The 11,720-nt window shown below is 44.5% G+C and overlaps 1 protein-coding gene across 2 annotated transcripts; it reads right to left on the reverse strand.

Annotated features, from left to right (window-relative positions):
* Nucleotides 1–524: 524 nt before the first annotated feature.
* On the reverse strand, nucleotides 525–10,523 carry RIT1 (Ras like without CAAX 1). Of its 2 annotated transcripts, XR_010026380.1 has the most exons (6): nucleotides 10,253–10,523; nucleotides 6,301–6,357; nucleotides 5,811–5,884; nucleotides 5,040–5,231; nucleotides 1,434–3,595; nucleotides 525–1,401 (listed from the first exon to the last, which is right to left on the reverse strand). XR_010026380.1 is itself a non-coding variant. In XM_063145778.1 (5 exons), exons 1-5 carry the CDS (start codon nucleotides 10,371–10,373, stop codon nucleotides 3,365–3,367), a joined length of 675 nt encoding a protein of 224 aa, XP_063001848.1. In that variant the 5' UTR covers nucleotides 10,374–10,523; the 3' UTR covers nucleotides 525–3,364. The 2 variants fall into 2 exon arrangements, 1 of the variants encoding a protein (XP_063001848.1); XM_063145778.1 differs by having other exon boundaries at nucleotides 525–3,595.
* Nucleotides 10,524–11,720: the final 1,197 nt, after the last annotated feature.

Genomic DNA, 11,720 nt, shown 5'->3' on the forward strand with positions numbered 1-11,720 from the left:
ACCAGCCAATATGGTGGGAGCTGTAGTCCAAACATCAGTTTGGGGAGGGCTGTATTAGTTGAACTGCTAAGTCAAAGGATGGGGTTTCTACTAATACAATGTGAGTATTTTGCTTCTCTTTAGGAATTTTAATACACCCAAGCTGTAACAGTGAAGAGTGGGAAATAAATGATCAGTTAGCTACTAGAATAATGCACACTCAACCACGGAGTACAATGAAAATCAAGACCACAGCTGAACAGATTCTGCTTATCTGAGCACTCACCATCTCCTTTGTCTTATATACCAAGTAACCCATTGCAAATTTTTCTACTGAGAATACAAGGGCGATAAACAGTTAAGATTCCCAAGCACTTTAAGAGTTGATTCTTAGTGGAATTTAAATATCTGTTTGTTCCTGGTTTGGTTTTAAAAACAACAACTTTCCCAAGCCCAACTCACACCTTTACTGCACACGTTCTACATCCGATTTCTGCCCAAGCACCAAACTGTCTCACAATCATCACTATTAAAGAAAAGCAAAGACGTGTAAATATCAATTATTTATTATGACAAATACAATCTGCACCTGTTGTGTACAAATGTATAGGTGAAACATAAAAATCATGAACTGTGTCCAAAGGAAAGTGCTTATTATTCAGATGTAATTGTGACAGGGAAAGAGGGGTTCACAATTAGCACCAGACAACACTGAATTCTGCTAAAACATTAATTTAAGGCACAAACATTTGCCTCCCCACCGCTTCCCCAAAAGGCAAGTTTTTAGCTTGGTTGGTTTTCAGTTCTGCTTCATGCAGTAAGCTGCGGGTTTAGAATCTATTATAGCATCACTTCTGTGCTTCAAGTAATTTTGACTTGAACACAAGAGAAATTGAACATTAAAGCAAATAGGTTTGAAATTGTGTGTCTTCTCTTCTTCACCAACTCTTGAACTAACCCTGCCTTCTCCAATCTGGTCATGGCTGATGGGAGTTGAAGTCCAAAATGGTTGGGGAAGGCTAAACAAACTGTGTGTGTGTGTGTGTGTGTGTGTGTGTGTATGTGTGTGATTTATCCAACAGATTCCAACAGTATCTAATCCAATACTAAACAAACTGTATTAATTTATAGATTTAAACTGCTCCTAGATTAGTAGCTATAGAAAGTATCCAGCATTGTTCATTAAGTTAATTTACTAATATAAATACACCATATATTGCTACAGTCAGTAAAATACATTCGAAATCTTCCTTGCTGAATGGAATGTGTGACTCCCCGCCCCCATGTTCAGTAGAGTTTGTAATGCTAAGATATTCATTGTAAAAAAATACTATAAGTGGTACAATTTGGTAATTGAGAAGCAATAAAAAATATTAAGCTAGAAAAAACCAAGAAATGTTCTATTATTGCTTGTTTAATTTCCTATGAAGTAATAAGATGTTTAACTATTATACCTGTTGCTCTATAAATGGGACAGCAAGCAGAGAAGCTTGGCAGGAGATTTGAAGAAGGGTTTGATGTATCCAGCTGGCTAGCTTCACCTTACCCTTTTATTCCTCTTTAAACCACACATGTTTGTTTTGCAAAAGTTATCACACATGACCGACACCCAGGAAGAAGGGATTCAGGCTTGACACCTGCCAAGAGCAACTACTCTGTACAGCAGACGGCTTTTTGAAGGCCAGAAAGCACTTGGCTGTCAAAGAAATTAATTCAAGATGAACTTGCTTATTGTTGACAACAAAGGGACGTATTTTAAAAACCAGGCTTGGAATTTCTGAGCTATATGTAGGAGTCAAAGTTGGATTATTTTAACCCTCCCAAAAACAGGCGCCTCTTGCATCAGGAAAGTGCAGTAAAGCTGAGAGAAATGGCATGGTTCCTTATAATGTTATTTGCTACATTTCAAGTATAGGACCGAGTCCTGAAGAGGACTTCTTGTTTCTCCTCGCAAGCGTTCTCCTGCACCACAAAAACGTCACAGTACAAAAGCTTTTCTTAACTACTGGCACCAATGCAAGTGTGCATCGCCCACAGTGCTTGCCCACTGGGAAGTCAATGTGAGACCTTATCCGTGGACCCAGACACTTTAAAACCAAGGGCCGTCGTACAAGCATATATAGCTGCCTTGTGCTGACTCACGACTGTTCATCTTCCTAGCCCAACATTGCCTACTCTGTAGCAACAGCTCTCAAGCCAGAGGGTCATTGCCAGCCTGGCTGCCCAAACCTCTCTGCAAGCTGGGAATTCCAGCGATTAGACCCTGGGTTTGCCACATTCAAAATACATGCTCCACCACGAAGCTACGCGCCCTCCCCTTGCCTAGGATCAGTTTCCAACTGAGATTCCTCACTGACCACATTTCAGCGGGTGCCACATGACCCCACCACTCTCCAACTTCCTAGTTCTACCACTATGCCCAGTTCAACCACCTCCCTTTAATCCCTTTATATGTTTCACTGGCCATCCTCAAAAGGAGGCAGGGGAACTTCCAAACAGACAGCCCCTCCCTGCACTTTTCTATATATTACAGAACCAGGGTCGTAGACCCAGAAAAGTGGTGCAAACTACATGCGGTTAATCCTTCACAATCTAGTGCCTTCCCCTCGCCACACATATTCATGAGGGGGGACGGGGACCAATAACATTTTCTGTAGAAAATAAATGAGTATAGCATTAGAAAGATGTGAAACAGAGTAACTCTCATACCTCTCGAGTGTATTATTACAATAACAGTAGAAACAACACACATTAAGGAGCTTGTGTAATAGGCCACACAAATATGCATGGCTATCTGCGTTCAGCTGTGTTCTGAAGATTTCAGTGATTTTGCTTACAACATTTTGCTGCCTGCTCCCGCCCCAAGAAGAATCCAACAACTTAGTGGAAAAACACATAATAAAGATTTGACTGGTTCTCTATTTCATAGCATTCTCCCCACAATTGAAAACCAATTTATAACCCTCTGAAATGCAGTAGAGACACCAACGCCCAAAGCCATAAGGGATTGGCAACAGCGACAAATGTCAGACCAACTTCTCGAGCTACCCTGAGCGGCACTGAAGTACGGGTGAGCAGGCAAGTTGGTTACGTATTTCATACTTCTTTGCAAAGCTGATTTATAGCCATCTGGATCAGTGACTTTTTGCCAAGTCCTCTAAGGAAGAAACACATTAAAAGAAATTTGAAGAACACATTGTAGTGCGACAACTCTCAACACCAGGGTAGAATTGTTCCACCGAGGAATGGCATTCCAAATTTTTAAACACACCACAGTATTTCAATTAACGCAGTCAGCAGAAACAAGCACAAGGCTCAAAGGCTGCTGCGCTGCTTTGGTTCTCTGGCGCTCCGTGCAGTTCTCTGGCTGAAGGACATTATCTGTTCATGTCACAGAATTCTTCTTCTTCCGGAAAGGGGATTTCAGTCTTTTCCATACGCTTGCTCGAGGCCTAGATTTCTTCCCCAAAGCCATGACAGCTTCTTTCTCCTTCCTCCGGATTTCACGGACAAGTGTATGAAACACATCATCGATATAGTAGCGAAAAGCAGCTGAGGTTTCAAAGAAAGGGCAGCCGAACTCTCGCGCCAAGGCCGAGCCTTCTTCCTTGGAGACCTTGTAACAATAAAGCACATGCTGGTCAGGACAGCAAGGGGCATTCCTTTCAGCTGAAACATGTTTGCTTTTTATGTCCTCCTTCAGGCAGCCTCAGAATTCCTGGAATAGCCTCTCTTCACGCTCCGCTCCCTGCCCTCATCCTCAACATCAATCTTTCACTCGCGTCTTTCTGAGCAATGCTCCCTATCTGACATTTCTGCTTTGTGCTGAGGCTCCTCTCCAGACCTTTCAAATGTTCGAAAGAAAACGTTGGTACATTTCTGCCTTCTTGTTAGGATTTAAAAATCTTTACAGTAGGAATCTTGCATCTCTGAGAAAGCACTCGATTTTGGTTCACCATGGCTAAGAAAAACGACTGAGAATATACAGCTGTACAAACTGTCCCTTCTCCCTCTATGAGTCTTGATATCCTGATCTTCCTGACGCTGGTATCCCCCAGCTTCTGGAGGTCTTCTAAGCCCCTCAAAACATGTGAATATTCATTTCCCAGCAGCTAAGATTATAAAGGAAGGGAGGCCTTACATGCCTCTTTCTCTGGCACCTTCCTGGTGCAGTGAGTCATATACACCAAACTATTACACACACTTTCTTTCTTTGTGCTTATCTTCTGCATACTAACTCCTACATCTGCTACACGGCATTGCTTCTTTAAATTCCTTTCCTCTCCACTGCGCCTTTCAACTCTCATTCTCCCCTTGTCCAAGCATGTACATTCCCTGCCTTGCTTTCTTATCTATGCGCCTGGCGTCTTGCCATCTTTCTCTAATCTCAAACAGCAGTCATGCCTAATGTAATCCTTTTAGGATTTCCCACCCCCACCCCCCAATGGCTTCCCTTCCTCTTACAGCATCCAATCATCCATTTCTTTCATTTGTTTACTGCCCAACAGCCAAAGCTCTCTGGGCAGTTCAAAAGACTTACAACCCCCCAAAATACAACATAATAAAAATGTAATATAGAAGCCTTTAACATATAAAAATTAAAAACAATTTACAATAAAATACCAGGACCTGATAAAAACAACTTGACATTAAAAGCCCCATCTTATGCAGTCAAATGCCTAGGAGTAAAGGAAAATCTTAACCTGGAGCTGAAAAGATAGCAATGTTGATGCCAGACAGACCTCAGTGGGAAGAGCATACTACAATCAGGGAGCTACCAGGGAGAAGCTTGGAGGCACTTGGAGAAGAGCCTCAGATGTTGAGTCATATCATTCTTCTCACTCAGCAGTGTGAAGAAAGGGGGGGGAACCCAGCATCATACTTGAAAGCACCCCTGGGGTTTGTGGGAATGCAACCACCTTCTCACGGGTAACGAATGTATTTTTCTGCCTTTCAACATCAGCGCCCCAAAAAGAAACATAGCATGTCGGTCATCCGCCATCTTGAAATCAGATAGAAAAATGAGTTCACAGTAAGGACATATTTTAAGTGTTCCTTACCTGCCTAAGTTGGGTTAGATCAGACTTGTTCCCCACAAGAACTACTGGAGTCTCATCGGTCCGCCGAACACGGTAGATGAGCTGTTTGAACTCACGCACTTCATGGAAGCTTCGGCGGTCCGTGATTGAGTAGCAGATAATAAAGCCTTCACCTGCCCTCATGTACTGGTCTCGCATGGCAGTAAATTCTGCCTAGAAAGAGAAAAACAAAGTATTTCAGTTCCTGGATAAATGGAGCAGCAATAGGTTGGAGCACACCCCATGTCTGCTCCAGCAGCAAACAGCCTGTGAGCATTCTGGCACTATCAATATGCATGCAATAACCAGGGGTTATAGCACAATTTGGAATATATATATTTTAACTGTACTTTAAAAGTCCGTTCGTTGTTCATACAGCTGGGTAGAAACTGAGACCCTAAGAAACAGAAAGTCCCCAGTCTGAATCTCAACTCAGCCACAAATTTACCACGAGAGAACAAGAAACTCTCTCTCCACCACACCACCTGCAATGTGGGATAAACTAATCTACTCCACAGGATTGTTTGAAGGCAGCATTCCCAAACTTAGTGCCATACAGATGTGTTGGACTTTGACTCCAATAAGTCCCAGCCAGCACAGCCAGTGGTCAGGAATGCTGGGAGCTGAAGTCCGAAACATCTGGAGGAAAACAGGCTAAGGAAGACTGTTTCAAGCATTACAGCAAGGAAACACATGTGAAGAGCTTTGAACACGGAAAAGCACTACGTAAAATGCTATGTGGTTACTATATACCTGGCCTGCTGTGTCCAAGATATCCAGATTAGCAGGTTCATCATCAATCCGTATCCGCATTTTATAAGCATCCTCTAGAGAAAGAAAAAGACAGAAACACAGAGACTCAGTACAATCCCCTACATCTCCATTTAAAAAAGATCTTGGGCACCAGAGCTCAGAAAGAGCTCTGTCTGAATCACTGAAGAAGTGCTGCCAATGGTCTGAGGCATGTTCAAGTACTTTTGGAGGGGTAGGGACAGTAGTCTGCCTGAGGGATGGGATGGAACAGGAATTCAAATAACAAACAAATGAGGTAGCAATTCTACCAACTGTTATCATTGACAAGCGACTCTCATTAGCTTAGAATGCACAGTCCAGCAAAACAATTCAGAAACGAAAGCCCAAGATTAGTGAGGCTTCCCCACTTTCAAAATTGGGGCTCCAAGCAAACCCATTATGCACAGCCAGCACATCACTGGTAGGAAGAGGAAGCAGTACGCACACTCACCGATGGTGGGGTCATGGTCTTCTGGAAAACGATGACTAATGAACTGCATGGTCATAGCTAAAAGGAAGACAAAAGTATATTAACACTGCACAAAAGAATGAGGACAGGATTGTGTGTTGTCATGAGACATCACACATGCTACTGGGATAACCCTTTCAGGAAGGCCAGCTTGCAAGTGTGACCACACTGGACGTCTGGAATGTATTTTGGCAGTTTTTTTGTTTTTTTAAACTCTTCTGGCTTTCCATCCGTTTGCAAGTGCAATTCAAAATGCTGGTCTTGAGCTTTAGAGCCCTAGATGACTTAGGATCAGAATGCCCCAAGGATGGCATGCTTGTGTAAAAAAAAAAAAAAAAAAAGGCCACCGAACAAAAACCAATGGAGAGAAACTACAGAAGTAGAAAAAGCAGGACGACACATCCCAGCACACAGAGGAAAGGACTACTCCGAGGAGGTGAAGGAGGGAAGACGACCATAAACAGCCACCTCACTGGAAAGGGACTGTACCAGCGCTGTGGGAAGTTTCCCAAAAGGGCAAACCCAACACCAATCCACACGTGCATAGATATGGAGGTTAAGCGTGAGAGCAAGAGCGATCCTCCAAGCAGAGCATTCAGAAAACTGCAAGCAAGGATGGAGCTATTTTTGGCACTGCCAAGGACCCCGGGGGCTTCTGCTTCAATTACTGCAGAATTTCCCCCATTTTATTAGTGAAGAGCTTTGCCTTCATAATACCCCCCTCCCCACTTGCTTTGCATGTAAGGCACCTGCTTGCCTACACTGTTGTTGCTGGCTCCTAGGAATCTGAGTTATTTTCCAACTCCACCCTTAAACTGTGCATGTCATCCTTGCATGGGATGGCGATGTCTTAAGAGAAACAGTTCCTTGATTTTCTGGCACCCTAAATTGATGTTTCCCTCTTATTTCCAGTCATCTACCTCATTTGCATACAAATAAAGCCTCCCTCTTCATTTCCAAATCACTATTTCTATTCCACCCAGCCCCACCCCTACTATTCCATTCCACACGTAGAGCTCAAATAACTTCCCTGGGAGAGCTCTCTCAATCCCAAAACGGCTTGGCTGTTTTTATCATCCTGCCAAGTTCCAAGGGGGGATTTTCCTATGCATCAGCTGCAGATGGGTGGCAAAATGAGTCATTTGCATGGGATCATTTGTCGCACGTAAGCCGAGCCCTCTTGAATCACACCAGAAGTCCAGCATCCTATTATTTCCAACAATAGCCAGATTCCTCTGGGGAAAGCGCAAGTAGCGCACAAAGATGATAGTCAAACCCAGTTTGCCCCAGTGGGCTATTCAGACTGCCTCTGAAGACTGCATTATATCAAGATTAGCTTCTGACAGATCAGTCAGTTTTTTGTTACAGCTGGCCAGTTCAGACCAGTGGTTTCATTTAGTTACTCCAACATCCTGTTTCCCACAGTGGCTGGCCAGATGGTTCCAGGAAGCCCACAAACCAGAGCATGGAGGCAACAACCCTCCTCTGCTGTTTTGTCCCCAGCATCTGGTAGTCAGAGCTAGACTCCCTTTGATCAAGGAGGCACCATTTAGCTATCCTGAGCTGTCTATCCCTTCAGTATAGGGCTATTCCCTCCTGCACAATTGTTGAGGCAGTGGTGTTTTTAATATCTTACTGTATTTACTTTTGTTGCTGAACATAATTTTAAATTCCTTGCTTTAATTGCCATTCCTAACTGATATTTGAGAAGTAGTACGTTTTGTAAACCGCCCAGAGAGCTTCAGGTATGGGACAGTATAGAAATGCGATAAATAATAATAATAAACTTGGAAAGCTGTATGCAAACCTTGGAAGAAAATACATGTTAAAAATCACCCTGCTGGGGGCCTTGAAAAGCCGCTGCTAGTTAAGTTAAGGAGAACACGGGATTGGGCAAGATGGACCAATGATTTCCCCTGCCTTTCCAGTTAAAAGAGAACTCAGTGCTAGCTCATAAGGTACTTTCTAAATAGCAGTAGTAATTATTGGAAACGCATATAAGCAGCTGAAAAATCAATAGCACCATTATAGCAACTTCTGTATCACATATACAGAAGTTTTTATACTGCTGTTTTTATACTGTTGTTTTTATGTCTCTGATGGTTTTTTAAATTTTTTTGTATACTTTTAATGTTTACTGTTTTTAGCTTTTGTGAACCGCCCAGAGAGCTTCGGCTGTGGGGCAGTATATAAATGTAATAAAATAAATAAATAAATATTGTTAAAAAGCACAGTAATCTTCATTCCCTTGTTTTTTGGCAGGGAATTCCACATGAGAACCACCTCAACAACAGTCTTATGGCATCTTAAAGACTAACTCATTTTGTAAATGACAGCAGAGATGCATGACTCCCACAATCCCAGCTACGTCCTAAAACAAAAGTTTGCTGGGTGGCTAACACAGGTCGGATTAAGACGCTCTAGTACACAAAATCAAATGCCACAATAAACCTGTTAGTCTAGGTGCGACAGTCATACTGAACATTTGTACAGCTCTTTCGACAGTGCAAGCCTACAAAAGTCTACTCAGATGTAAGCCCCCCCACTGAATTCAATAGGACTTACTGTCAGGTAAGTGTGTGCACAGGGTATCAGCCCAAGTGTTCAACACACTTAACTTGCATCCATTAAGCTATAATTTTTGAGTAACTCAGTGCAAGGTAAGCCAGTATCATCAACCTCTCAAATTGCATATTGTGAACTGAGATTATGGCTTATCTAAGGCCACCTGGCGAGTTCATATCAGAGAAAAGATATAAATCAGGGACCTCCTGATTCTTAGTCAAGGCTGCATTCCTATATACACCCAAGGAAAGTCCCAGTGAACTCAACAGGGCTTACTTCTGAGTAAACATGGATAGAAGTACTGTCACTATACTACACCAGCCCTCTGGTGCAGCTATTTTGGTTGAAATAATCAGCCTCCCCCAAGCTGCAGCTCTTTGGACTTTGATACCCATCAGCCACAGTCAGCATGGCCAATGGTCGGGAATACTAGCAGTCATAGTCCAAAACATCTGGAGGGTACCAGGTTGAGGAAAGCTACAGGTTAACATGGCTACCACTCTTGGAAATCATTGTCCTACTAATATACACTATATACTACACGTATATGTATTACATGATACTAGTGCGTATGTAAACATGCACACTTGCTTTCAGGATGTTATGCACACAGATAAATGACATATATATAGCAGATATATGCACATGCATTCACCCTTATAAGGCTGCCATAACACATTAAAGGCACAATCCTATGCATGTTCAGGCGGGGGGGGGGGGGGAGAAGTCCTTCAACTCCTTGCTGGCTATGGAATACTGTGAATTGTAGGGCTTTTTCTCCAAGATGCATAAGGTTACACCCTGATTGGTTTTTAGGGTGCTACACATAAACATATATAGCCTATATAACACAAACACATTATTAGTAGCCTCCAATGTTTGTCCTACTTAAGAGTAGACCCATTGAAATCAATGGGGCTTAGGTTAGTTGTCACACACTGCCTTATAAGGTTGCTGTAGGGTGTATATTGGTTTTTAGAACAATAATAATAACAACAGAATATCATTTCTACATACATACAGATACAAGTATATATCTATATTTATGAATGAGAGGTTTTTAGGGTGTTGAGTGCGAGTATACATAATCTGCAAATACATTCTAGAACCTAATGAACAAATACATCCCAAAGAAAATGAACAAATAACTCCTAGAAGCCAATAAACACATGGCCGCAACCTCCCTGTCTGCTTGGAGGATCTTTCTCTCTCTCACACACACCTTGTGGCGCGAAGTTCCAGAGGCGACACCACCCACCCACCCATCCACCCACCCACAGTATCTTCCACGCTCGCCCCCAACCACCCGTCCCACACGTACGCCTGCCGGTTGTCTAACTGTCCTCCTCTTCCCCCACCCCTAACGTACCGCTCTTGCCGACGCCGCCGGCGCCCAGCATCACCAGCTTGTACTCCCGGGGCTGAGGTGGCGGCGCAGGAGCCGGCGCCCCGACCCCGCCAGGCGGTCCCCGCGGCCCGGTGGGGTCCATGACGCTAAAACCGAGGCGCGACGTCAGGGCGAACGGGCCTTCACACACAGACGGACACACGCCCTTCTCAGAGGAGGAACAACAACGGCTGAGGCGGCCTTCGTCGCCGCCTCCGCCGCTGCTTTGGCTTCCTCATCTTCCCGCCCACCTCAGACAAAATGGCGTCGGGGCAGCCAAGCTCCAACCGCGACTCCAAGAGGAGGAGGAGCCACGTCTGGCCACGCCCCTCCTCCCGTCGCCGCCGCCACTGCTTCATCTTCCCGCCCACCTCAGACAAAATGGCGTCCTTGCGACTAAGTTTCAGCCTGAGGAGCTGCTACAGGTAGCCCCGCCCTATCTCTAACGGCTCCTCCTCCTGCCATCGCTGCTTCATCTTCCCGCCCACCGCAGACAAAATGGCTGGGTCCAACCGCTGCCTCAAACAGGAGGAGCCACATGTGGCCCCGCCCCCAGCCCTAACTCCTCCCCATCTGCCCGCTCACTCAAATATAATGGCGTCGGTGTGGTTAAATTCCAACAGCTGCCTCAAAGAGGAGGAGCCACCAGTGGCCCCGCCCCTAACTCCTCCTCCTCTGGCATGTTTCAGGCAGGCCGCTTTCCCAAAGAGGATGGAAAGTCACTAACGTTAAGCGCAACCAAGTTTAGAGGGACACTTCCGGCTCACGGTGGAATGCGTGTGCGGGGAGGAAGCCAGGCAAATTGAAAGCAGGAAAGAGGAGCCATATAAATAGGTCATCCTCCAGCTGCTTTGACCTACAAACAGAGGCAGCCCTCATTTCTGGAGGGCCCTTGGGCAAGATGCCCTCAACGCCCCCCTCCCTTGAATCTACTTCTCACCCCCATTGTCACCCGCTATTATTCCTCCTCTTCCTCATCATTGTTAGTACTTGCTTGCTTGGATAGTTGAGGAGGCAAGCAGGCAATAGCAGCTCCTGCCAGAGGGAGGGACACATGCACAACCAGGTTGCAATGAGGAAGAGGAGGAACAAGTCCTGGGGGCTCCCTCCAGCAGAGCTTTTCAGGCAGCCTGGAGAGGCAGAAGTCCTGTCACATTAGTGGACTTCCGTTAGCATTACTTTTTCTTTCAACTTATACTATAGACAGAGACCTAGTTCACACGTAAAGAATCATGGGATTGCTGAGACATGCAAATCCTGCACTGTCGCTGAATTATGGATTAGACGTGAACAACGTAGAGTTCATAACCCAACAACAAACCATTGGTTCTCTCCTTGGGTTGTTCATAGTTAAAAACCAATAGCGCAGAGTTCACACATAACACCCCACAATTCAACAACCCGTGCTCTATCTCTGAAAGATTAGGTCCATAGTTTGGGGGTACTGCTA

Source organism: Elgaria multicarinata, chromosome 21, assembly GCF_023053635.1.
Source record: "Elgaria multicarinata webbii isolate HBS135686 ecotype San Diego chromosome 21, rElgMul1.1.pri, whole genome shotgun sequence".
In the NCBI taxonomy this organism is placed as follows: domain Eukaryota; kingdom Metazoa; phylum Chordata; class Lepidosauria; order Squamata; family Anguidae; genus Elgaria; species Elgaria multicarinata.